General features: G+C 46.1%; 1 protein-coding gene across 5 annotated transcripts; it reads left to right on the top strand.

Annotated features, from left to right (window-relative positions):
- Nucleotides 1–273: 273 nt before the first annotated feature.
- On the top strand, nucleotides 274–26,576 carry LOC110512844 (85/88 kDa calcium-independent phospholipase A2-like). 5 transcript variants are annotated; one of them, XM_036949098.1, is made up of 20 exons: nucleotides 303–425; nucleotides 1,162–1,193; nucleotides 1,612–1,835; nucleotides 4,810–5,022; nucleotides 5,570–5,750; nucleotides 7,720–7,907; nucleotides 8,605–8,701; nucleotides 14,147–14,329; nucleotides 15,706–15,814; nucleotides 17,442–17,564; nucleotides 18,680–18,770; nucleotides 19,161–19,324; nucleotides 19,599–19,749; nucleotides 20,321–20,457; nucleotides 20,861–20,938; nucleotides 21,175–21,329; nucleotides 21,432–21,483; nucleotides 22,590–22,705; nucleotides 22,961–23,034; nucleotides 25,306–26,576. In XM_036949098.1, the coding sequence occupies exons 3-20, from the start codon at nucleotides 1,621–1,623 to the stop codon at nucleotides 25,451–25,453; spliced, it is 2,475 nt and encodes an 824-aa protein (XP_036804993.1). In that variant the 5' UTR covers nucleotides 303–425; nucleotides 1,162–1,193; nucleotides 1,612–1,620; the 3' UTR covers nucleotides 25,454–26,576. The 5 variants fall into 5 exon arrangements, with proteins under 5 accessions (XP_036804994.1, XP_036804993.1, XP_036804996.1 ...); XM_036949099.1 differs by lacking the exon at nucleotides 1,162–1,193 and having other exon boundaries at nucleotides 274–425; XM_036949101.1 differs by lacking the exon at nucleotides 17,442–17,564.
- The last annotated feature ends 226 nt before the right edge of the window (nucleotides 26,577–26,802 follow it).

Raw genomic sequence — 26,802 nt, 5'->3', positions numbered from 1 at the left:
TACATCTGTTGTTTTTGAAACATGTCACTAATAAAACTCGATTTGAGAAGTGCAGAAAATGTACCTGGAGAACAATAAACTAGAATATTCTATTCTGTTATGTCTACCAAAAAAACTGTTACAATCTGTGACGCAGATCCAGGGTCAGATTTTCTCTCTAAATCCTCTAATTAACCATTTAGAGTGTGAATGAAAAAGCCTGTAGTAGGCCGCTCCGTCCGACACACATTCAGTCTGTGCGCTGTGTCCCCTCTAATTTATTGGTTTTCTAAAATTGGTGTAGGCAACGCCTTCCAATGCGTGTTCACTGATTGGTGTAGCTCACATCAATCAAGCTTTGCAGCAAGGTTGGTTGAACGCCAGCTGGTTGTTGATGTTCTATCAAAAGTCGTCAGTCACTGGTGGAGAGGAGTCGCAGTAATCAGGTAAGGTTTATGATCAGCTCCTTCCTAAACTAAACCGATTATCGTAGATAAGAGTACAATGAAAGTTAGCATAAATGCGTTTGTTTCCGATTGAAAGAATATTCATTCAGTGTCAGTTCTCTTTCGCGATTCTGCCCTTGACTGTATCGGTCGCTAAGCGAAGCTAGCTATGTAATGTGTGCCAAATTGATTCAGAGACTGGACTGAGAGAGTCATACGCTTTAACTGGCAGGACTCGTGAATTGCATGAATGGCACCGCTTGTTCACGTTGAATAAGGAGCCAGACAATGCCTTATCATTCAAGAGATTTGCAATGGAAACAGACTAAAGGCAAAGCAATTCCACATTGACTCTACAAGCTGTGGCAGTTTTGAAATAACTTTTGCTTTCAGTTTTTGATTGTCAGTCCCCTCCCCTCCCCTCTGTCTTTAGTCAAGCAAAGCACATAATGCTGCTTAGCTATGCAGTTGGGACATGGTTGTCTCACAAGGGAGTGGGTGGGGACCAAATGCTGGGCTGGGTTCAAATACTATTTTAAATACATTTTGATTCATTTCCCTGTGTTCAATTGAGCTTGTCTGGTGAAATGGAACCAACAGAATAGTCCCAGATGTGTAAAACCCACCCATTTGGGGTTGGCATTACAGACACGCTGAAGTGAATGCTCAAAGTATTTGAAAGATTTCAAATAGTATTTGAACCCAAGTCTGATTGCATCACTGTTGTTGTTCATAGACCAGAGAGAACTACTCAAGATACCAGATCAGGTAAACATAATTATGACCTTTGTACACAGATTCATATCTTGACTGTTTGCAGTAGGAGTGATTCCTCTCAAAACTAGAACCAAGACAGACCATGATTTTGGGGATTTTCACAAAATGTAATCCATAGAAGAATTGGTCTGTATTTTCGTGAGGAATCACACAATACGTCTTGCTGATTTCCATCCCTGTCTGCATCCCTTATTTGTCCTTGCTTGATTCCTTGCATCCTTGCATCCTATCTCCTCGCCTAGGCCTAACTCTCAACTGTATTGGAGGAGGAGGTCCAAGGACCCTCCCCTCAAACCTTCTACTCCAATGGGTTTTGAGAAGGAGGCAAACAGAGAGAATGTGAGGTATTGTGGAAGAATGAAATGAGACAGAGCCTGTTCCTTCCTTTCTCTCTCCTCTCTGTACCCAGGCCACCACCATGCAGTTTCTAAGGGGAGTCATGGAGACTGTGTCCGCCGTCTCCAACCTCTTCTCCAACCCCTACCGCGTCAGGGAAGTACCACTGTCAGACTACAGCGGAGGGGGGAAAGTCAAGCTGAAGGAGGAGGGACGTATGGTGCTGTACAAGAACACCCCTTGTCAGAGTTGGGACTGCCTGCTCAAGTGCCCTGATACGCCCACAGTCGCCTTGAGGTGGGTTGGGGGGCAGAGAGAGTGGGATGGGAGAGGACAGAAGAAGACAGGAGGAGAGTGTGATGGAGGGAGAGGAGGATGGAGTTGGAGAGGCCTGACTAGAGCCCCTCTTTATTTACGCCCACAGTCGCCTTGAGGTGGGTTGGGGGGCAGAGAGAGTGGGATGGGAGAGGACAGGAGGAGAGTGTGATGGAGGGAGAGGAGGATGGAGGTGGAGATGCCTGACTAGAGCCCCTCTTTGTTTACGCCCACAGTCGCCTTGAGGTGGGTTGGGGGGCAGAGAGAGTGGGATGGGAGAGGACAGGAGGAGAGTGTGATGGAGGGAGAGGAGGATGGAGGTGGAGAGGCCTGACTAGAGCCCCTCTTTGTTTACGCCCACAGTCGCCTTGAGGTGGGTTGGGGGGCAGAGAGAGTGGGATGGGAGAGGACAGGAGGAGAGTGTGATGGAGGGAGAGGAGGATGGAGGTGGAGAGGCCTGACTAGAGCCCCTCTTTGTTTACGCCCACAGTCGCCTTGAGGTGGGTTGGGGGGCAGAGAGAGTGGGATGGGAGAGGACAGGAGGAGAGTGTGATGGAGGGAGAGGAGGATGGAGGTGGAGAGGCCTGACTAGAGCCCCCCTTTGTTTACGCCCACAGTCGCCTTGAGGTGGGTTGGGGGGCAGAGAGAGTGGGATGGGAGAGGACCGGAGGAGAGTGTGATGGAGGGAGAGGAGGATGGAGGTAGAGAGGCCTGACTAGAGCCCCTCTTTGTTTACGCCCACAGTCGCCTTGAGGTGGGTTGGGGGGCAGAGAGAGTGGGATGGGAGAGGACAGGAGGAGAGTGTGATGGAGGGAGAGGAGGATGGAGGTGGAGAGGCCTGACTAGAGCCCCTCTTTGTTTACGCCCACAGTCGCCTTGAGGTGGGTTGGGGGGCAGAGAGAGTGTGATGGAGGTGGAGAGGCCTGACTAGAGCCCCTCTTTGTTTACGCCCACAGTCGCCTTGAGGTGGGTTGGGGGGCAGAGAGAGTGTGATGGAGGTGGAGAGACCTGACTAGAGCCCCTCTTTGTTTACGCCCACAGTCGCCTTGAGGTGGGTTGGGGGGCAGAGAGAGTGTGATGGAGGTGGAGAGACCTGACTAGAGCCCCTCTTTGTTTACGCCCACAGTCGCCTTGAGGTGGGTTGGGGGGCAGAGAGAATGTGATGGAGGTGGAGAGGCCTGACTAGAGCCCCTCTTTGTTTACGCCCATTCAACATCGCTGCAGACCTTTTTTTAAGCCTTAGCCCCAACCATCTCTTTAAGAGATGAGTCAGCGTGGCGTTGTCCTCCAGAAAGTAGTCTCTCTAAGTACACTTTCTGTCCATAGCACCTGCTAAATCCAGGGCAGCCACGTCGAGACCTGTAGCAACTTTTGCACTTGTCCATAGCTGTATATCTTTCCACAAATCATTTCCTACTTCCGATTTCCTACTCCTCCTTCCCAGCAAAGGGTGCACTCACTCACTATATTTCATTTCCCAGTCCGTAGGCTTGCCGAGGGTGAGTGAATCACTCACTATATTTCATTTCCCAGTCCGTAGGCTTTCCGAGGGTGAGTGAATCACTCACTATATGTCATTTCCCAGTCCGTAGGCTTTCCGAGGGTGAGTGAATCACTCACTATATGTCATTTCCCAGTCCGTAGGCTTTCCGAGGGTGAGTGAATCACTCACTATATTTCATTTCCCAGTCCGTAGGCTTTCCGAGGGTGAGTGAATCACTCACTATATGTCATTTCCCAGTCCGTAGGCTTGCCGAGGGTGAGTGAATCACTCACTATATGTCATTTCCCAGTCCGTAGGCTTTCCGAGGGTGAGTGAATCACTCACTATAGGTCATTTCCCAGTCCGTAGGCTTTCCGAGGGTGAGTGAATCACTCACTATATGTCATTTCCCAGTCCGTAGGCTTTCCGAGGGTGAGTGAATCACTCACTATAGGTCATTTCCCAGTCCGTAGGCTTGCCGAGGGTGAGTGAATCACTCACTATAGGTCATTTCCCAGTCCGTAGGCTTTCCGAGGGTGAGTGAATCACTCACTATAGGTCATTTCCCAGTCCGTAGGCTTGCCGAGGGTGAGTGAATCACTCACTATAGGTCATTTCCCAGTCCGTAGGCTTTCCGAGGGTGAGTGAATCACTCACTATAGGTAATTTCCCAGTCCGTAGGCTTGCCGAGGGTGAGTGAATCACTCACTATAGGTCATTTCCCAGTCCGTAGGCTTGCCGAGGGTGAGTGAATCATGAAACTTTGGGAAGAAGAGTAGAACATCTGAATGCAGAGAGGAAGAGGTGAAACAAGACTTTTTACTCCGCCCAAAATCTGTCCATGAAAAATAAGCCCACGAAGTGAGGAATGTTTGAATGGAGCTCAATGAGAGAGTGTCTAATATGCTAAATTGCTACCTGAAGCTTATTTGATCGACTAGATCTTTCCTAAGGGTTAGGTTGTTAGGACTGCGCTAATATAAGTGGACGCACGTGGCATTTCGGCAACGTTGAAAAAAAACAACTGTCGGAGTTGTGTCTGTTGTCATAGAGGACTCATCATGGATATACCCCGTTTTAACATGGACATTGCCATTGAGGGCTTCCACCATTTTTAAGTAGTCAACTGGGTGGGGATTCCTATCAGTTCGGAGCAATCAGCCAATGAAGAAGAAAATTGTCTGCTTTAAAATGGCGATAGCCTGGGCAACACCATTGAGTCTGTCACAGATGCTATAATGTCACTGATACAAAGATGAGTCCTCTATCTATCTCAATCTCCTGTTGTTTACATGCGTATCTGCCTTCTCATTGGCTAGAATGGTCCCACCTGATCTCGCCTCCTCACGCCTGCATTCCATCCTTGAGGACATATATTTCCATTTTTAATCTTCTATCTTGCCAGTATAATGAACAATCTTTGGTCAGGGGTCAGCTGATCTTTGGTTGACATCCCCACTTCCTGTCTCCTAGGTTGTTTCAGGTCAACTCCGAGGAGGATGCCATGAACTGGTTCCCCCAGTACGCCCTCAAGCTTCGTCCCTTCTACGAGACCCTCCCCCTCCCCAAGCCAGAGGCAGTCCAGCCAATAGTAGACTGCCTCCGTAGTCACGCTGACTGGAGCTCAGCCCACATCGCCGTGGATACGGGCCTGAGGGAATGCCTGAAGCACAACCACGTCCAGAGGTGAGGTTGTAAAGTGTGGCTATAAGCATGTAAAAAGGAGTGGTTATAAGCATGTTATTACCAAAGAGTTGCTGTAAAGCAATAGGGCGTGAGTAATCTCTCGGACAGATCTGCGTCAACAGAACTGCTACTGTAGAATCTGTCAGGAAGGAATGTGATGGTGAGATAACTTGCAGCAGTAAGTCTGGTGTTTTCGTCACTGGTTATTTGGACAAATTATGATTTAACAGGTGTTTAGCATTTCGAGAGAGAGAGAGAGAGAGAGACACACACGTTTTTCCATCTCTTAACATGTATGGACCCAGAACTTAATGGAGCAGCTGACCAATTTACATGAGACTTTAGTTCTGGGTTAACCGATATTGTGGCTCTCTCCCTAATCATACTGATGCTTCACACTCCTCACCCTCTCCTCTCTCCCTAATCATACTGATGCTTCACACTCCTCACCCTCTCCTCTCTCCCTAATCATACTGATGCTTCACACTCCTCACCCTCTCCTCTCTCCCTAATCATACTGATGCTTCACACTCCTCACCCTCTCCAGCCAGATCAACGCCAGGGACGGTGCTGGTCAGACCCCATTACACCTGGCGTGTGAGCGGGGGGAAGTGGCGTGTGTCAGAGAGCTGCTGGAGGAGTGCCAGGCTCGCACCGACGTCAAAGACAAGAACGGGGAGACGCCAATGCATTGTGCCGCCAAGCAGGACTCTGCTACTATTATACAGGTGTGACACACACACACACACACACACACACACACACACACACACACACACACACAGAGAGAGTTGTGTACAGCTAATCTTGTGGGGACACACAATTCAGTCCCATTCAAAATCCAATGTTACCCTAACCCGTACTCTTACCCCTACCCATACTCTTCCCTTTCCCTAACCTTAACCCTAACCCGTACTCTTACCCTAACCCTAACCCGTACTCTTACCCTAACCCATACTCTTCCCTTTCCCTAACCTTAACCCTAACCCGTACTCTTACCCTAACCCGTACTCTTACCCTAACCCGTACTCTTACCCTAACCCGTACTCTTACCCTAACCTTAACCCTTAACGTAATTCTAACACTTATTCTAACCTTAACCCTAAACACCCTAGATTAGCATTTGACCTCGTGGGGACTAACAAAATGTCCCCAGTTGGTGAAATTGTTGTTTGTTTACTAGTTAAACACGTCCACAGTGAGTATCCAAAACATTAAGAACACCTGCTCTTTCCATGACATAGCTTTCACCTGGTCAGTCTATGATCCCTCGTTGATGTCACTTGTTAAACCCATTTCAATCAGTGTAGATGAAGGGGAGGAGACAGGTTAAAGATGAAGGGGAGGAGACAGGTTAAAGATGAAGGGGAGGAGTCGGGTTAAAGATGAAGGGGAGGAGACGGGTTAAAGATGAAGGGGAGGAGACGGGTTAAAGATGAAGGGGAGGAGACGGGTTAAAGAAGAATGTTGAAGCCTTGAGACAGTTGATACATGGGTTGTGTGTGTGTGTGTGTCATTCAGAGGATGAATGGGCAGACAAAATATTTAACTGGGTATGTTAGTTACCAGGCACACTGGTTTGTGTCAATGGGGGTGGGCAACTCAATATTAGGAAGGTGTTCCTAATGTTTGGTATACTCAGTAAGACGCCCATGCACTGTGCTGTCAAACAGGACTCGTGTGTGTGTGTGTGTGTGTGTACAAAGAGGTCCCATGCACTGTAACAAGTTCCAGTGTGTACCTATACCAATATGACAGTCATAGACACTGCATGACATGGGAATAGGGCAGGCTGGCCTGAGTGGAGTTGCCAACAACCTGATTTTCCGGTTTCCAGGGATACAGCTATTTTCAACCTAGCTTCCTTTTTCTACTGAAAATGTGTGAACTCCGCTCAGGCGTTTGTCTCATGCCTGGCACTCCAGGTTAATGGCAGGCTAACATCAACCAGGCAGCGGGGGGTTGTGCCAGTCACAGGTATCCAGTCTCAGAAAGGGGACATTGACACTACTGCGAAGGCAAGGCAGGGCTGTGCTAGTTCTTTTAGTCCGGTGGTACTCATTAGTCCACACTGAAGCAAAAGAGAGTTTCTCGTTGGACAGATTCAGCTAGGTCCCTGCCTGTTTTGGCCTGTTTTCTTCTTCTGTTTGATTGCCATTGAATGCAACCCTGCTTTGCAGTGTACGTGTTGAAGTATTAGAGCTCAGTGTCTCCGATCCGTGTGTCCCAGATACTCTGCTGCGGCCGGGGCCCAGAACTGTCAGGACAGGGACAGGACCCGGCTGCTGTTATACAGGTCAGACTGAGGACTCTGGGTCACCTCTCTATAGCTGTTAGGACACAATGCTGTCTGCTCCCTGCATTCAGTTTAGCCACAAGACTGCTGCAGTACTTCTGCTATTCCTTCCTTCTTTCTTTTAAATGGGGTTTGAGCCTGGGGCTTCAGCCTGGGGCTTCAGCCTGGGGCTTGAGCCTGGGGTTTGAGCCTGGGGCTTCAGCCTGGGGTTTCAATACACATTTGGGAGGGAATAGTCACGATCTCACTCGCAGTTAAACATGCAATGTTTATTCACTTTTGCAAGTTAAAAACATATTGATGGCCTTCATCAGAAACGTATACATTGCAATTAAAATGTCGAAATTACAGCAAGGTCCCTATTAAAATGTGTCTGCTTTTGGTCTCTCTCCCTCCTCTAGGCGCTGTGCAGTAGGATGTGTGCGGGGGTGAATGAGCTGAACGGGGCGGGGGAGACGCCCCTCCATGTTTCTTGTCGCCTTGGGAGGGTAGAGGCCGTGAACGCACTCCTGGGGGGAGGAGCCCGCTGTGACATCATCGGGAGCAGTGGCTACCCAATCCACGCCGCCATGAAGTACAGTGAGAAGAGGTGAGGGCACTGATTGGCAAAGAGGGAATGGTGATGAATGTTGATTGGCTCTTTCATTAGCTAAGGGAGAATGGAGAACACTTATTGGTGGTAGAGTGGTGAGCGGAGATTGCCTCATCCCAAATCTACCCCCTAGCTACTGTTTTCCCCACAGTGTTTGCAGATGTGAAGGCGCTGGATAGGTCAAACAAGATTCCACTACATTGTTTACAATTCTCTCTCTCTTCTTTCTACCCCTCTTCCTCCTCCTGCTCTCTTCCTCCTCTCTCGCTCTCTTCCTCCTCTCCTGCTCCCTTCCTCCTCTCCCGCTCCCTTCCTCCTCTCCCGCTCCCTTCCTCCTCTCCCGCTCCCTTCCTCCTCTCCCGCTCCCTTCCTCCTCTCCCGCTCCCTTCCTCCTCTCCCGCTCCCTTCCTCCTCTCCCGCTCCCTTCCTCCTCTCGCGCTCCCTTCCGCTCTCTCCCTCCTCTCCGCTCTCTTCCTCCTCTCTTCCTCCTCTCCTGCTCTTTTCCGCTCTCTCCCTCCTCTCCTGCCCTCTCCCTCCTCTCCTGCCCTCTCCATCCTCTCCTGCCCTCTCCCTCCCCCTCTCTCTCCCTCTCCCCCCTCTCTCCCTCTCCCCCCTCTCTCCCTCTCCCCCCTCTCTCCCTCTCCCCCCTCTCTCCCTCCCCCTCTCTCTCCCTCTCCCCCCTCTCTCCCTCTAGTTGTGCTGAGGCTGTCCTGGATGCAGACCCAGGTCAGCTACAGGTAGAAGATGCCGTCTATGGAGGAACCCCCCTGCACTGGTGCAAGACTGCAGAGGTAGAGGGGAACACTTTACAATGACAAGACTGTAGAGGTAGAGGGGAACACTTTACAATGACAAGACTGCAGAGGTAGAGGGGAACACTTTACAATGACAAGACTGTAGAGGTAGAGGGGAACACTTTACAATGACAAGACTGCAGGGGTAGAGGGGAACACTTTACAATGACAAGACTGTAGAGGGGAACACTTTACAATGACAAGACTGTAGAGGTAGAGGGGAAGACTTTACAATGACAAGACTGCAGAGGTAGAGGGGAACACTTTACAATGACAAGACTGTAGAGGTAGAGGGGAACACTTTACAATGACAAGACTGTAGAGGTAGAGGGGAAGACTTTACAATGACAAGACTGCAGAGGTAGAGGGGAACACTTTACAATGACAAGACGGTAGAGGGGAACACTTTACAATGACAAGACTGTAGAGGTAGAGGGGAACACTTTACAATGACAAGACTGTAGAGGTAGAGGGGAAGACTTTACAATGACAAGACTGCAGAGGTAGAGGGGAACACTTTACAATGACAAGACTGTAGAGGGGAACACTTTACAATGACAAGACTGTAGAGGGGAACACTTTACAATGACAAGACTGTAGAGGGGAACACTTTACAATGACAAGACTGTAGAGGGGAACACTTTACAATGACAAGACTGTAGAGGGGAACACTTTACAATGACAAGACTGTAGAGGGGAACACTTTACAATGACAAGACTGTAGAGGGGAACACTTTACAATGACAAGACTGTAGAGGGGAACACTTTACAATGACAAGACTGTAGAGGGGAACACTTTACAATGACAAGACTGTAGAGGGGAACACTTTACAATGACAAGACTGTAGAGGGGAACACTTTACAATGACAAGACTGTAGAGGGGAACACTTTACAATGACAAGACTGTAGAGGGGAACACTTTACAATGACAAGACTGTAGAGGGGAACACTTTACAATGACAAGACTGTAGAGGGGAACACTTTACAATGACAAGACTGTAGAGGGGAACACTTTACAATGACAAGACTGTAGAGGGGAACACTTTACAATGACAAGACTGTAGAGGGGAACACTTTACAATGACAAGACTGTAGAGGGGAACACTTTACAATGACAAGACTGTAGAGGGGAACACTTTACAATGACAAGACTGTAGAGGGGAACACTTTACAATGACAAGACTGTAGAGGGGAACACTTTACAATGACAAGACTGTAGAGGGGAACACTTTACAATGACAAGACTGCAGAGGGGAACACTTTACAATGACAAGACTGCAGAGGGGAACACTTTACAATGACAAGACTGTAGAGGGGAAGACTTTACAATGACAAGACTGTAGAGGTAGAGGGGAAGACTTTACAATGACAAGACTGTAGAGGTAGAGGGGAACACTTTACAATGACAAGACTGTAGAGGTAGAGGGGAAGACTTTACAATGACAAGACTGCAGAGGGGAACACTTTACAATGACAAGACTGTAGAGGTAGAGGGGAAGACTTTACAATGACAAGACTGTAGAGGTAGAGGGGAACACTTTACAATGACAAGACTGTAGAGGTAGAGGGGAAGACTTTACAATGACAAGACTGTAGAGGTAGAGGGGAACACTTTACAATGACAAGACTGCAGAGGGGAACACTTTACAATGACAAGACTGTAGAGGTAGAGGGGAAGACTTTACAATGACAAGACTGCAGAGGGGAACACTTTACAATGACAAGACTGTAGAGGTAGAAGGGAACACTTTACAATGACAAGACTGTAGAGGGGAACACTTTACAATGACAAGACTGTAGAGGTAGAGGGGAAGACTTTACAATGACAAGACTGCAGAGGGGAACACTTTACAATGACAAGACTGTAGAGGGGAACACTTTACAATGACAAGACTGTAGAGGTAGAGGGGAACACTTTACAATGACAAGACTGTAGAGGTAGAGGGGAAGACTTTACAATGACAAGACTGTAGAGGTAGAGGGGAAGACTTTACAATGACAAGACTGTAGAGGGGAACACTTTACAATGACAAGACTGCAGAGGTAGAGGGGAAGACTTTACAATGACAAGACTGCAGAGGGGAACACTTTACAATGACAAGACTGCAGAGGTAGAGGGGAAGACTTTACAATGACAAGACTGTAGAGGTAGAGGGGAACACTTTACAATGACAAGACTGTAGAGGTAGAGGGGAACACTTTACAATGACAAGACTGTAGAGGTAGAGGGGAAGACTTTACAATGACAAGACTGTAGAGGTAGAGGGGAAGACTTTACAATGACAAGACTGCAGAGGGGAACACTTTACAATGACAAGACTGCAGAGGGGAACACTTTACAATGACAAGACTGTAGAGGGGAACACTTTACAATGACAAGACTGTAGAGGTAGAGGGGAAGACTTTACAATGACAAGACTGTAGAGGTAGAGGGGAAGACTTTACAATGACAAGACTGTAGAGGGGAACACTTTACAATGACAAGACTGCAGAGGTAGAGGGGAAGACTTTACAATGACAAGACTGCAGAGGGGAACACTTTACAATGACAAGACTGCAGAGGTAGAGGGGAAGACTTTACAATGACAAGACTGCAGAGGTAGAGGGGAAGACTTTACAATGACAAGACTGTAGAGGGGAACACTTTACAATGACAAGACTGTAGAGGTAGAGGGGAAGACTTTACAATGACAAGACTGTAGAGGTAGAGGGGAAGACTTTACAATGACAAGACTGTAGAGGGGAACACTTTACAATGACAAGACTGCAGAGGTAGAGGGGAAGACTTTACAATGACAAGACTGCAGAGGGGAACACTTTACAATGACAAGACTGCAGAGGTAGAGGGGAAGACTTTACAATGACAAGACTGCAGAGGGGAACACTTTACAATGACAAGACTGCAGAGGTAGAGGGGAAGACTTTACAATGACAAGACTGCAGAGGTAGAGGGGAAGACTTTACAATGACAAGACTGTAGAGGGGAACACTTTACAATGACAAGACTGTAGAGGTAGAGGGGAAGACTTTACAATGACAAGACTGTAGAGGTAGAGGGGAAGACTTTACAATGACAAGACTGTAGAGGGGAACACTTTACAATGACAAGACTGCAGAGGTAGAGGGGAAGACTTTACAATGACAAGACTGCAGAGGGGAACACTTTACAATGACAAGACTGCAGAGGTAGAGGGGAAGACTTTACAATGACAAGACTGCAGAGGTAGAGGGGAAGACTTTACAATGACAAGACTGTAGAGGGGAACACTTTACAATGACAAGACTGCAGAGGTAGAGGGGAACACTTTACAATGACAAGACTGTAGAGGGGAACACTTTACAATGACAAGACTACAGAGGTAGAGGGGAACACTTTACAATGACAAGACTGTAGAGGTAGAGGGGAACACTTTACAATGACAAGACTGTAGAGGTAGAGGGGAACACTTTACAATGACAAGACTGCAGAGGTAGAGGGGAACACTATACAATGACAAGACTGCAGAGGTAGAGGGGAACACTATACAATGACAAGACTGTAGAGGGGAACACTTTACAATGACAAGACTGCAAAGGTAGAGGGGAACACTTTACAATGACAAGACTGTAGAGGGGAACACTTTACAATGACAAGACTGTAGAGGGGAACACTTTACAATGACAAGACTGTAGAGGGGAACACTTTACAATGACAAGACTGTAGAGGGGAACACTTTACAATGACAAGACTGTAGAGGTAGAGGGGAACACTTTACAATGACAAGACTGCAGAGGTAGAGGGGAACGCTTTACAATGACAAGACTGTAGAGGTAGAGGGGAACACTTTACAATGACAAGACTGTAGAGGTAGAGGGGAACACTTTACAATGACAAGACTGTAGAGGTAGAGGGGAACACTTTACAATGACAAGACTGTAGAGGTAGAGGGGAACACTTTACAATGACAAGACTGCAGAGGTAGAGGGGAACACTTTACAATGACAAGACTGCAGAGGTAGAGGGGAACACTTTACAATGACAAGACTGCAGAGGTAGAGGGGAACACTTTACAATGACAAGACTGTAGAGGGGAACACTTTACAATGACAAGACTGTAGAGGTAGAGGGGAACACTTTACAATGACAAGACTGTAGAGGGGAACACTTTACAATGACAAGACTGTAGAGGGGAACACTTTACAATTATACTTTTTCACCCAAAATGAATTGTGATAAATATTTGAATTGCCCCTCCATGATAATATCGGCGGAACTTTGCATCTGTTTCCGTCCGTTCGTACCTACTAACATGCTTACCAGGGTTTCCATTTACCGACATTTGGCCGATGTAAAACGATAAATGTTTTGCCTGACAAATTGTCTGTTTATAGTTTAATTTGCCTAATTGTGTAGAAAGAAATGCTACAATTTTTAAAATCTTAATTGGTAATTGAAATGCACCTCCCAATCGCCGTTCCAGTGCATAGCCTCCCTACCGTTTTCTATCAGCGTGTCACCCACCACTTTACAATGAGCTGGAGGCAGCATGCATTTTGAAAACATATACTTTGTTGTTTGAAACCTGAACGTTTTACTTCATATTATGAGGCAGGTCTTACCTTGCTTCAAAGTAGCCTAGTCAAAATCCCACCGTACAAAAGCAGAAGCAGTTATTTTATAAAGTCTTCCCCATTGAAACTGGCGTTTCTCTCCTGTTATATTGGTTTTTGACGTTCTTTCGTTGTCCAGAAGCCAAAGCCACATTAGTCATGTTAGAAATTCATCCTAGTGTTTTACATGACGTTATTTTGGCTGCTTCATTACAGGAGCTGCACGTTATGTTACGATCAATTACCTTCATCTAGATGTGATTTCTGTCACTCTGAGCATTGTGGGTGGACGCCCTACTGGGTCTCTTTCCTAACGGAAACCCTGGTACGTACGTTAGTCACACGCCATATCTCAGACACCACTCGCCTGATTTATTTGACATTTTTTATGAAACTCTGGCGAATGATGCGTCTTGCCATGGAGATACGGCATTTGCGAAACGACACTGATTGGCCCGAAGGGGGCGATATAGTAATCAGCTGAACTGAGAAAGTTTGAACGAGCATTTCTCCTGTCCCGTTGAGCTCCAGTCCTGACACTTTGTACTGTATATGCTTCTCCTCATGAGAAACAGGATACTGGGGTGAATGCATCTCGCTGTGGAGATCCAACGTTTGACGAAACGACACTGAGTGGGCCAAAGGGGGCGCTGTATCATTCTGTAGGGGACAACATGTTGTTGCCAGTTAAACGTACTGAAACCTGAAGTACCTACTTGTTTCTATGTATCAGGTTATGGTCAAACAGATATTATTTACAAGTCTGTGTTAAATATGGCTATCATGCTTTCCCTCCCTCCCTCCCCCCTACTTCTCCCCCCTTTCTCTACCCATTCCCCTCCCTCCTCTAGATGTGTCGTACGCTGCTGGAACGAGGTTGCTTGGTGAACTACCTCAGTAAGACAGGGGAGAGTGCACTGCACGTCCTGACCAAGAGGGGGCGCTTCGATGCTTCCATGGTGCTGCTCACACACGGGGGGGAACCCAACCTCAAGGGTCAGGATGGGAACACAGCCCTGCATCTGGCTATGAAGGTATGTGGTGTGTGTGTGGGGTGTGTGTGTGTGTCACACACAGAGAGGAAACACGGCCCTGGCTATGAAGGTAGGGAGGGTGTGTGTGGTGTGTGTGTCACACACAGAGAGCAAACACGGCCCTGCCTCTGGCTATGAAGGTAGGGTGTGTGTGGTGTCGTGTGTGTGTGTGTGTCACACACAGAGAGGAAACACGGCCCTGCCTCTGGCTATGAAGGTAGGGAGGGTGTGGGTGGGTGTGTGTGTGTGTCACACAGAGAGGAAACACGGCCCTGCCTCTGGCTATGAAGGTAGGGTGTGTGTGTGTGTGTCACACAGAGAGGAAACATGGCCCTGGCTATGAAGGTAGAGAGGGTGTGTGTGTGTGTGTGTCACACAGAGAGGAAACACGGCCCTGCCTCTGACTATGAAGGTAGGGTGTGTGTGTGGTGTGTGTGTGTCACACACAGAGGGGAAACACGGCCCTGCCTCTGGCTATGAAGGTAGGGAGGGTGTGTGTGTGTGTCACACAGAGAGGAAACACGGCCCTGCCTCTGGCTATGAAGGTAGGGAGGGTGTGTGTGTGTGTGTCACACACAGAGAGGAAACACGGCCCTGCCTCTGGCTATGAAGGTAGGGAGGGTGGGTGTGTGTGTGTGTGTGTGTGTGTGTGTGTGTGTGTGTGTGTGTGTGTGTCACACAGAGAGGAAACAAGGCCCTGCCTCTGGCTATGAAGGTAGGGAGGGTGTGTGTGTGTGTCACACAGAGAGGAAACAAGGCCCTGCCTCTGGCTATGAAGGTAGGGAGGGTGTGTGTGTGTCACACAGAGAGGAAACAAGGCTCTGGCTATGAAGTTAGGGAGGGTGTGTTTGTTGCACTCAGTGGAAGTTTAATGCTTCAGTAACCTTCCTCTTTATCTCAAACATATGAATCCTCTCAACAATATGACAAATGATTAGGGGTTAGATGGGAATGATTAGGGGTACGGTCTAGGGTTAGACTGGAATGATTAGGGTTAGATGGGAATGATTAGGGGTCCGGTCTAGGGTTAGATGGGAATGATTAGGGGTCCGGTCTAGGGTTAGACTGGAATGATTAGGGGTCCGGTCTAGGGTTAGATGGGAATGATTAGGGGTACGGTCTAGGGTTAGATGGGAATGATTAGGGGTACGGTCTAGGGTTAGACGGGAATGATTAGGGGTACGGTCTAGGGTTAGACGGGAATGATTAGGGGTACGGTCTAGGGTTAGATGGGAATGATTAGGGGTACGGTCTAGGGTTAGAATTTGGACACTACATAGTCCCCTTTCCGTTCATGACCCCTTGTTTTTCTCTCTTACCCCTCCTTCCCCTCCTTGACCTTTACTCTCTGACCCCTGCTGTTTCGCTACTTACAGATGGACCACATGGAACTGATCAAGGCTCTGATCGTGTTTGGAGCCGACGTGGAGATACACAATGACCTGGGAGAGACTCCCGGGTTGATAGCAGCACGCACTAGTAAAGGTGAGAGGGAAGAAAGAGAGGAGGGAGGGAAAAGGGAGGATGGGGGAGAGGGTGAGACACCCGGACTCAAAGCATCACTCACTAGTAAAGGTGAGAGGGATTGGGGGGGAGGGGTCGACAGGGAAGGGAATAGAGTAGGTGGATGGAGGGATAGAGTGAGCAAAGGGAAGGAAGGAATGAATGGGTGGATGAATTAGTGAAAGGTAGAGGAGAGTTAGTTCCTTGGTGCCTTTATAAAACGGTGACGTCACAAGCCAGCAGATGAATGAATCCTAACACAACAACAATCTCACATTGATGTGGATGATACTGAATTCAAAAGCATGTGTTATTGTGGATGATATAGCATGTATGTGTTAAGGCTGTGTGAACATTAATATAACATTAACTACAGTATATTGTATTCATTGATCACATGAACTCTGCTCTTTGCCTCGATTACATTGATTAATCAGCTGTTTGAAATGTGCTGAAATGATCATAGGCCTTTCGCTCGAGGGTGGGTCAAATTGCGGGGGACTTTCTGGGAATGACTATTTCCTGGGTTTTTTCCACCAACACTTGATTTGTCAGCCACTGTCACTTAGGAAGCCAGCAGCCTGAGACGGGTTGCTAGCTAAGCTAACGTTTGTAAAGCTAGCGAGGTAGCTGAACATTATAGCTGAAAAAGATTAGCTTGCTACCAAAGAGCTTGCTAAGACTATGTATATACAATCAAAGAAATATATAATGTTATTTCAGAACATTATCAGTGGTTTATAGCATTAATATCGCTAATGAAAGCTAATCAGTGATGGATGCTTTCACGTTTAGCCTGTGTGGGTTTGTTGCTCTTAGCTAGCACACGGACAATCCGTAGCATACTGCCGTAGTGAGACATGAGACAAATTAACAACATAGTTGGATCCTTCATTTATTTTTACATTACACAATAACCGTTCATGAGAACAGTCTGCCCTCGAATGCTAGCTAGCTGACGTTAGCTTGCAAGTCAGAATGCTAGCTAGCTGACGTTAGCTTGCAAGTCAGAATTGAAAAACAAGCTAACTAACGTGAGCAAGCAGGGATTTTAGCAAGCAGGTCATATTGAAAGTTAGCTACGTCCTATCAAACCTGTCGCCTGGTGTTAATTTCTGTATTTTTTAAAGTTATTGTCCATGTCAATCAACCCCTCTGTTGTGGTTTCCATGGTTATACATTTATATAGTTTTTATTGATTGATAATGTCTCAATACAAAAGAATACATGTTACATATGTCTTTCTATGGAAACTATGCGTGTTCAAATCTGCATGTGTGATTGTTTGTGTGTCAGTGTGAATGTCTGTATGATCTGTTTGACCACTCCTCTGTCTCTCCAACTGTCTTTCTCTGTAACTGACGGTTTGTGAAATTGAACATTTTGCTCTCTTCTCTTCCCACTCTCCCCTACTCTTTCACTCTCTCGTTCTCTCTCTCTCAATCTCTACCTATCTACCTCTTTCTCTCACTCTATCTCTTCACTCCCCCTCTCTTTCTCCCCTCTCCCCTCTTCTCTCTCCTCTCTTCTCTCTCCTCTCTCTCCTTCCTGCCTGTCATTGTGTGTGCATGTCTCTAACCCTGTGGCTTGGTGTGTTGATTGACTGAAGGCTCCAACAGAAAGGTGCTACTGGACATGCTGTGTAGTGTAGGGGTACAGCGGTGCGCCCCACCCTCCTCCCCCCTCAACTCCCATCCTCCCCCCAAGAAGGTTGCTTCGTCACCAGGCATAGGTAAAGCCCCCCCATCCTCAATCCCTAAATGTCTCTCTGACCCTTCTCCTCCTGGGGACATACAGTATGTATCAAGCATTTCAGAGTAGGAGTGCTAGGATCAGTTTTTGCCGTTCTGATCATAATGAGTTTGATAGAGGGGATCTGATCGTAGATCAGCACTCCTACTCTGAGATGCTTTATGAATACAGGCCCTGATACCATTTAATCTTTCACCCGCTGACCCCCACCCCCATACCCCAGAACCTCCCTCTCTCTTCTCTGACCCCAACCCCCATACCCCAGAACCTCCCTCTCTCTTCTCTGACCCCCAACCCCAATAGCCCAGAACCTCCCTCCCTCTCTCTTCTCTGAACCCCAACCCCAATACCCCAGAACCTCCCTCTCTCTTCTCTGACCCCCAACCCCCATACCCCAGAACCACCCTCCTTCTCTCTTCTCTGACCCCCAACCCCCATACCCCAGAACCACCCTCCTTCTCTCTTCTCTGACCCCCAACCCCAATACCCCAGAACCTCCCTCTCTCTCTCTTCTCTGATCCCCAACCCCAATACCCCAGAACCTCCCTCCCTCCCTCCCTCCCTCCCTCTTCTATGACCCCTCCTTTATCTGATGGTGTTTTATCCTTTCTTTCATCCCCTCTTTTTGTTTTCTCTCTTTTTGTTACTGAAGTCTCCTCTCTCCGGCATCGTGATCCTCCTCTCCTCTCTCCTCTCTCCTCTCTCCCTCCTCTCCTCTCTTTCTCTCTCCCCTCCTCTCTCCTCTCTCCGGCATCGTGATCCTCCTTACCTTATGGTCTTCCCCTTTTCAAGACTTTTTGCTCTTTTTCTCACTTTTTCCTTTTTCCTCCCTTACTTCATCAGTCCCTTCAAACATTCATCTGCTTTGTTTTTAATTCATCCTTCCCTCTGCTATCGCTCCATGTTTGTATTCATCCCTCTGTTCTCTCCCTGCATTTTGAGTTATGCTGTTACTTCTCCCCTCTCTTCTCTTCCCACTTCTCTCACTCCTTTTCCCCCCAGGCTCATCCCCTTCTCTCTGTCCCTCTCTTCCATTCCACTCTGCGCTCCTATTGGTTGATTAGACCTGGGTCCTTGTCTGTGATTGGCTGACAGGGTTCGAGGACATTATGCACGTTGCGGCGGCGGTGGGTGCGATGAGTCGCGGCCGGGAGGAAGTGGATGGGTTCAAAACAGGAAGCAGGAAGTAAGTTTCTGTGTATTTTATTTTGGTTATTTAGAAATGTATCAGTTGTTTTTCTTAATTCAACGTACTGCTGATCTGTGTGATTCTTTGGTTGGTTGATTAATTATAACACCAGTTTGAATGAATAGTCAAGTGTACAATATAGACAAATGACTTATATATTGTCTGAATGGCTTGTTCCTCTTTCTCCTGCTGTGTAAGAGTCACTCTAATGGTCTCCTCCTCTAGGATAGACAGACTGCTGTGTAATGGTCTCCTCTAGGATAGACAGACTGCTGTGTAATGGTCTCCTCTCCTCCTCTAGGATAGACAGACTTCTGTGTAATGGTCTCCTCTCATCCTCTAGGATAGACAGACTGCTGTGTAATGGCCTCCTCTCTCCTCCTCTAGGATAGACAGACTGCTGTGTCTGGATGGAGGGGGCATTAAAGGCTTGGTTCTGATCCAGTTGTTAATCTCCCTGGAGAAAGAGGCAGGCAGGCCCATCAAGGAACTCTTTGACTGGGTTTCTGGGACCAGCACAGGGGGCATACTGGCCCTGGCTATCGTCCATGGTGAGATGTTACTGCGTGTGTATTATGAGTGTCTGTGTGCAGAGAAACTCATATGGTGTAATGTATGTGTTTTATATAGTTAATGTGGTCCTCAATAGTTTTAATGGAGTGTTTTTATTTTTCATACAAAGTTGTCCCTAACTTCTTAAAGAGCAGCCTTGAAGCGTAGACCCTTTCCACATTGAAGGTGTTTGTTTGTGAGATGCTGTCGTACCTTTCCAGGTACGGATATGGAGTAAATCTCCTCTCTCTCTTCTCTCGCTCCCCCCCCCAGGTAAGGATATGGAGTATCTGCGATGCCTCTACTTCCGTATGAAGGAGCAGGTGTTCAAGGGGTCGCGACCCTACGAGTCGGCCCCTCTGGAGGACTTCCTGAAGAAAGAGTTCGGCGAGAACACCATGATGACAGACGTACGGCACCCCAGGTAACCATGGCAACACTCTGGCTTTGTCTGATTGGTCAATTCAGGGGGCTGCTGTAATACTAACACCATTTCATTAGTTTCAATTGTATTTTCAGTGTCTCTGAATGTAGGTTTTCTCTCATCCTGAGGTTTCCTTTGTCTCTCTAATATTCTCTGTGTTTCTCTGTCTCTGTGTGTGTTTCTCTGTCTCTCTGTGTGTGTGTGTCTCTCTCTGTCTCTGTGTGTGTGTCTCTCTGTCTCTGTGTGTGTGTGTGTCTCTCTGTCTCTGTGTGTGTGTGTCTCTCTGTCTCTCTGTGTGTGTGTCTCTCTGTCTGTGTGTGTGTGTGTCTCTCTGTCTGTGTGTGTGTGTCTCTCTCTGTCTGTGTGTGTGTGTGTGTCTCTCTGTCTCTGTGTGTGTGTGTGTCTCTGTCTCTGTGTGTGTGTGTCTCTCTGTCTCTGTGTGTGTGTGTCTCTCTGTCTCTGTGTGTGTGTGTCTCTCTGTCTCTGTGTGTGTGTTTCTCTCTGTCTCTGTGTGTGTGTGTTTCTCTCTGTCTCTGTGTGTGTGTGTGTATTTCTCTGTCTCTCTCCACAGGGTGATGGTAACCAGTGTGCTGGCAGACAGACATCCAGGAGAGCTCCATCTCTTTAGGAACTATGACCCCCCTTCCCTGCCCAGAGAACGCCCCTACGCTGGCACAGCCACCTTCCTTCCCCTCACCATACCACAAGGTAACAGAGTGGGGGGGGCAGGCTGTGTTTGTGTTCTACCTCAGTGTGTGTGAAGTGATAATGGCCATGTACTGTTATAATCTGCAACCGGCACAGCCAGAAGAGGACTGACCCCTCAGGGCCTGGTTCCTCTCTAGGTCTCTTCCTAGGTTCCTGCCTTTCTAAGGAGTTGTTCCTAGCCACCGTGCTTCTACATCTGCATCTTCCTGTTTGGGATTTTAGGCTGGGTTTCTGTATAAACACGTGGTGACATCTGCTGATGTAGAAAGGGCTTTATAAATACATTTGATGGATAATGATCGCCCTGTGGTCTGAGTGTCGGTGGTGTTTGGAGTGTGTGTGTCAGGGCCAGCTGTGTTTCCATCTGGTGGTGGTATGAGTGTGTGTGTTGTTGTTGTTTCAGGATGGGAGGATGAGGATGTGTTGATAGTTGGATACACTCGGGAACCTGCTAAAAAACGTAGGAAGGTGACCGACCAAGGTGTGTGTGTGTGTGTTATGGCTCTATGTGTGTTTGGTCTGTCTGTGTTTTTGATCTGTGTGTGTGTGTGATGCCTGTTCTCTCTGAGTAGAGGTGAAAAGGTCACAGTGAAGATGCTTGGTGAATCTGCTCTCACACCTCACCAATTTCACTTGAACTTTTTTCATCATCGATCATGATTTTGTCTGATTGATTGGTTGACTTGATGCTTAGCCCCAATCCTCTTGGCCTATCAGAGCAGGTCGTGTGGAGAGCCGCCCGTTCCAGTGGCGCCGCCCCCACCTACTTCCGACCAATGGGGCGGTTTCTGGACGGAGGGTTGCTGGCCAATAACCCGACACTGGATGCCATGACTGAGATCCACCAATACAACAAATCCCTGAAAGCAGAGGTGTGACTCTAAGACGTTTCATCTGAAATGTTCCTTTTGTACTGACTTGCCTGTTTAACATCTCTCTCTCTCTCTCTCTCTCTCTGTTTAATTTGAATGTAGGGGCGTGGCCTGGAGGTGCAGCGTCTAGGTGTGGTGGTTTCTTTAGGGACAGGTAGAGCTTTATATTGGTATATTATAATATGTAGAGATCATATTGATGTGTATATTATTATACTGGGACAGGTAGAGCTTTATATAGGTATATTATAATATGTAGAGATCATATGTATATTTATTGGGACAGGTAGAGCTTTATATAGGTATATTATAATATGTAGAGATCATATGTATATTTATTGGGACAGGTAGAGCTTTATATTGGTATATTATAATATGTAGAGATCATATGTATATTTATTGGGACAGGTAGAGCTTTATATAGGTATATTATAATATGTAGAGATCATATGTATATTTATTGGGACAGGTAGAGATCATATGTATATTTATTGGTACAGGTAGAGCTTTATATTGGTATATTATAATATGTACAGATCATATGTATATTTATTGGGACAGGTAAGAGCTTTATATTGGTATATTATAATATGTAGAGATCATATGTATATTTATTGGGACAGGTAAGAGCTTTATATAGGTATAATATGTACAGATCATATGTATATTTATTGGGACAGGTAAGAGCTTTATATAGGTATATTATAATATGTACAGATCATATGGATGTGTATATTATATTGGGACAGGTAGAGCTTTATATTGGTATATTATAATATGTAGAGATCATATGTATATTTATTGGGACAGGTAGGAGCTTTATATAGGTATATTATAATATGTAGAGATCATATGTATATTTATTGGGACAGGTAGAGCTTTATATTGGTATATTATAATATGTACAGATCATATGTATATTTATTGGGACAGGTAAGAGCTTTATATAGGTATATTATAATATGTAGAGATCATATGTATATTTATTGGGACAGGTAGAGCTTTATATTGGTATATTATAATATGTACAGATCATATGGATGTGTATATTATTATATTGGGACAGGTAGAGCTTTATATTGGTATATTATAATATGTAGAGATCATATGTATATTTATTGGGACAGGTAAGAGCTTTATATAGGTATATTATAATATGTAGAGATCATATGTATATTTATTGGGACAGGTAGAGCTTTATATTGGTATATTATAATATGTACAGATCATATTGATGTGTATATTATTATATTGGGACAGGTAAGCCTCCCCAGGTAGTGGTGAACTCTGTAGACGTGTTCAGACCCTCCAACCCTCTGGAACTGGCCAAGAGCTTTGTAGGTGCCAAGGAGCTGGGCAAGATGCTGGTGGACTGCGTGAGTTGGTTTAACGATTGGTTGATTTATTGAGTGACCCTTTATCCTGCATAGTTAAATGTTTGAATTAGTGAAACGTAGGTGACACTAATAGCTGATAGTAATTCACATTTTAAAAATCTTCATTTTTATTCAACATTTCCGCTCTGAAACCAATGTCCTAGTGGTCCCTGTATGAAGAGGTCCCTGTTGTATTACTCATCTGCAACACACTGATTTCCTCTGTCTCTCTCTCTCCCTCCTTCTGTCTGTCAGTGTACAGACTCTGATGGTTGTGCTGTGGACAGGGCCCGGTCCTGGTGTGAGATGACTGATACTGTCTACCACAGGTCAGTCTGACACTAACCTCATCATACTGATACTGTCTACCACGGGTCAGTCTGACACTAACCTCATCATACTGATACTGTCTACCACAGGTCAGTCTGACACTAACCTCATCATACTAATACTGTCTACCACAGGTCAGTCTGACACTAACCTCATCATACTAATACTGTCTACCACAGGTCAGTCTGACACTAACCTCATCATACTAATACTGTCTACCACAGGCCAGTCTGACACTAACCTCATCATACTGATACTGTCTACCACAGGTCAGTCTGACACTAACTTCATCATACTGATACTACTGGTCATATGGCACATTGAATCCCATTAATATACATGGGGTGGACAACACATTAAGAACACCTGCTCGTTCCATGACGTAGACTGACCAGGTGAATCCAGGTGAAAGCTGTGATCCCTTATTGATGTCCCTTGTTAAATCCACTTCAATCAGTGTAGATGAAGGGGAGGAGTCAGGTTAAAGATGAAGGGGAGGAGTCAGGTTAAAGATGAAGGGGAGGAGTCAGGTTAAAGATGAAGGGGAGGAGACAGGTTAAAGATGAAGGGGAGGAGTCAGGTTAAAGATGAAGGGGAGGAGTCAGGTTAAAGAAGGATGTTTAAGCTTTGAGACATGGGTTGTGTATGTGTGCCATTCAGAGGGCGAACGGACAAAACAAACGATTTAAGTGCCTTTGAACGGGGTAGAGTATTAGGTGCCAGGCACACTGGTTTGTGTCAAGAACTACAACGCTGCTGGGTTTTTCACTCAACAGTTTATCGTGTGTATCAAGAATGTTCCACCACCCAAAGGACATCCAGCCAACTTGACACAACTGTGGGAAGCATTGGAGTCAACATGGGCCAGCATCCCTGTGGAACGCTTTCAACACCTTGTAGAGTCCATGTCCTGATGAACTGAGGCTGTTCTGAGGGTGAAAGGGGGAGGAGCAACTCAATATTAGGAAGGTGTTCCTGATGGTTTGTTCACTGTGTCTCTGTTGTACATTGGAAATGGAACGTTTTAACCCTTTGCACTCGTACCCATAAACGTGTTGAAAATGGTAGATTTGGGCCCTAATAAGCACCTAAATTGGAACTTAGTGATTGTACAGTGACATGATATACATGAGGTCAGAGCTCAGGGTCTGTTTCACAGCTCTGTGTGGGTTTGGCTGACAGATGTTCTGATCTTCAGCACCACGCGCAGCAACAAGCTGCCCCCATCCCTCCCGCTAGTGAGGCGACGTTTGCAATAGTTTTGTCTTGGTGAGGGGAACCGCTGTGAAGGAAGATGACTGGATGTGTTTTGAAAGACGGAGCCCTTGAGGATTGTAATAAATGTCATACAAGCAGGCAGACACCTGTGAGTGTAAATGTGCACTTCGCATCTCCAAATCATCATGTCGTTTCCAGTGTCAGCGTTTTTATGATCACGGTCTGTTGTTCAGGTCCAAGATGACATGGCGTCATACCCTGGGAGGTTCTGAACACAATCAGCCTGTGTTTGTTTGTTGTGAAGGAAATCTGGCGTGGCACACGCACCTGAATGCACTCAGGACTCCTTTCTATGGGCACCTACGTTACAATCTGTTTGCCTTGTGAAAGTCTGTAAGATCCTATTTTACATGTTGGCAATGGAACAAGCTGTCACATGATGCCCACCTGACACAAATTGCAATTTATAACGGACCTGTTTTTGTATTGTGTGAACCTCAACAGTAATTGTGTAATTGCAGGGTAGTGTTCCAAACAAATCAACTACAAGTGTGCTTGATCAGGTTCCTCAACGGCACAGCTAGGAGAGCTCCAAACAACACCTTATAGTTGAAACTGTTCTCACACTGGAGAGGTGTGTCTCCTCTTGGAGACACCAGTTGGTCCTCACTGAAACTCTTGTCATTGTTTTGTGTCTTCTGTTGCACCTCCCCCACGTTTTCCAGGAATATTCTTATGTTACATTCAGTATCTGGAGTATTTTCAGTTTTCGAAGTCAACAAATGCAGCGAGAAGAACAGTAAATGTAAAATGCACATAAAGTCAAGTGTTTGGCTTCAGTCTTGTCAGGTGATCTGTTGTCCTCACCTTCAGTCTAATCATTTCCCCATTATCTCCAAAACTGTTCCCTTTCCATTGCTACAGTGGTTATGCATTTCATATTTATTCTTTATCCCATAAAGGCCAATCCCCACAAGTGTAAAGGGTTAAAAACATTGTGTGACACTGTGCTCTTGTTGAACTAGCCTGCTCTCTCCTCCCATCCCCCCCAGACTGAGCCCCCAGCTCTCCCAGGAGGTGATGCTGGATGAGGTGAGTGACGCCGTGCTGGTGGACATGCTGTGGGAGACCCAGATGTACCTCTACGAACAGAGGGAGAACGTCCAATTCCTGGCACAGCAACTACTCAACGGCTGCTGAGGAGAGGAGAGGCAGGGATTGGAGCATGCTATGGGAATCCCAGATGTACCTCTATGAACAGAGGGACATCATACAACTACTGGCACTACAGGGGTTTGTTCATTACGCCGATTCTGTGGCAAAACGTTTCGTCAACAGAAGCAAATGGAACGAAACAGGGAGTGACCTACCAATACCTACCTACCAATTTGTTCAGTAGAAACAAATTTTCTATTGGGGTGTAATCATTGTGTAGATGAAAAATGTACTTGAAAAAGCTCAGAGCAAATGTCCATCACCTGATGGTTTGTCAGAGAGGTAGAGGGAGACACACAGAGAGGGGAAGAGGTAGATAGATACACACAGAGAGAGGGAGATAAAAGAAGAGTGACATTTCTTCTCTTTCAATAAGTCAGTCTAAAACCTGGGGAAAGGAAGATTCAGCTTTGCACAACAGTCCTGAGACTGACACAGTTACAAATTATATAAAAAATAAAAATCAGAAACATTTATACTGGAAAAAGATAAGAAATAGAGGATTACAGTTTGTACAATTGACCTCTTCTTGACATATCCTGAAGTTGTATTTATTTATTGAGCTAATCCAAATCCTTCAAATAATCAGATTTACATTCAATAAAACAAATGTAGCCATGTGAATGATGTGAATGACTGTTTTGCATCATTATTACCACATACTACACCCATAATCCCTCAAACCGACATCCCCATTCAAGTCAACGATGCCTTAATGGGAGGGCTGGCGGGCCATTCTGAACCTGTTCAATAAGAAACTCTTGTTTTCGTTGCAACATGTTCTACTATGATTTGCTACGGTGTGCACTAATGAATACGACCCGGGTCTATCTCTTGTAACTACTTTTGTCCTATCATGTCTGCCGCCTTGCAGTCTTAACTCATCTCAATGGGTTGTGATACTATCTATCTGCACTATTTGTCTGTGTCTGAAATGGCGCCCTGGTCAAAAGTAAGTCTACCTCGTGAATAGGATGGTATTCAGACTCAAGACTTTCAGTTTTTAACTGAACTCCTCCACTTGTTTGTATTAATATCCTATGTACGGTTGTGTATCGGCTTTATTATTGATGATGAAGTGGATATATGAATAAAATAGTAACCTATGGAACTGAATCATTGATTTTTTTATTGTGTAATTACTGTGCAATTAATTAGGTAAGGACCATTTTAAAACGTCATTTCTAAGTAACAACTTGTTAAACACAGGGCTGTAAAATAAAAGGTGTCCTATCTCTGTTGCTATGCCTACAGGTAGTGTGATGTTTTTCTACATTTTGAGGTATAGTTTTTAGTTTCGTCTTTACCTTATGCACAGGAAATGTGTCCTACAA

Source organism: Oncorhynchus mykiss, chromosome 17, assembly GCF_013265735.2.
Source record: "Oncorhynchus mykiss isolate Arlee chromosome 17, USDA_OmykA_1.1, whole genome shotgun sequence".
NCBI classification, from domain to species: Eukaryota; Metazoa; Chordata; class Actinopteri; order Salmoniformes; family Salmonidae; genus Oncorhynchus; species Oncorhynchus mykiss.
Note: the sequence above shows the minus strand (reverse complement) of the source record. Positions and strands in the feature narration are given on the sequence as shown.

What these genes read in the sequence shown, in the direction of transcription:
- LOC110512844 (XM_036949099.1), top strand. Translation starts at nt 1,621, where the DNA reads ATGCAGTTTCTAAGGGGAGTCATGGAGACTGTGTCCGCCGTCTCCAAC. An exon ending in AAGCACAACCACGTCCAGAG is followed by an intron (nt 5,023 to 5,569) that starts GTGAGGTTGTAA and finishes CACCCTCTCCAG; the next exon opens with CCAGATCAACGCCAGGGACG. An exon ending in ACTCTGCTACTATTATACAG is followed by an intron (nt 5,751 to 7,719) that starts GTGTGACACACA and finishes TCCCTCCTCTAG; the next exon opens with GCGCTGTGCAGTAGGATGTG.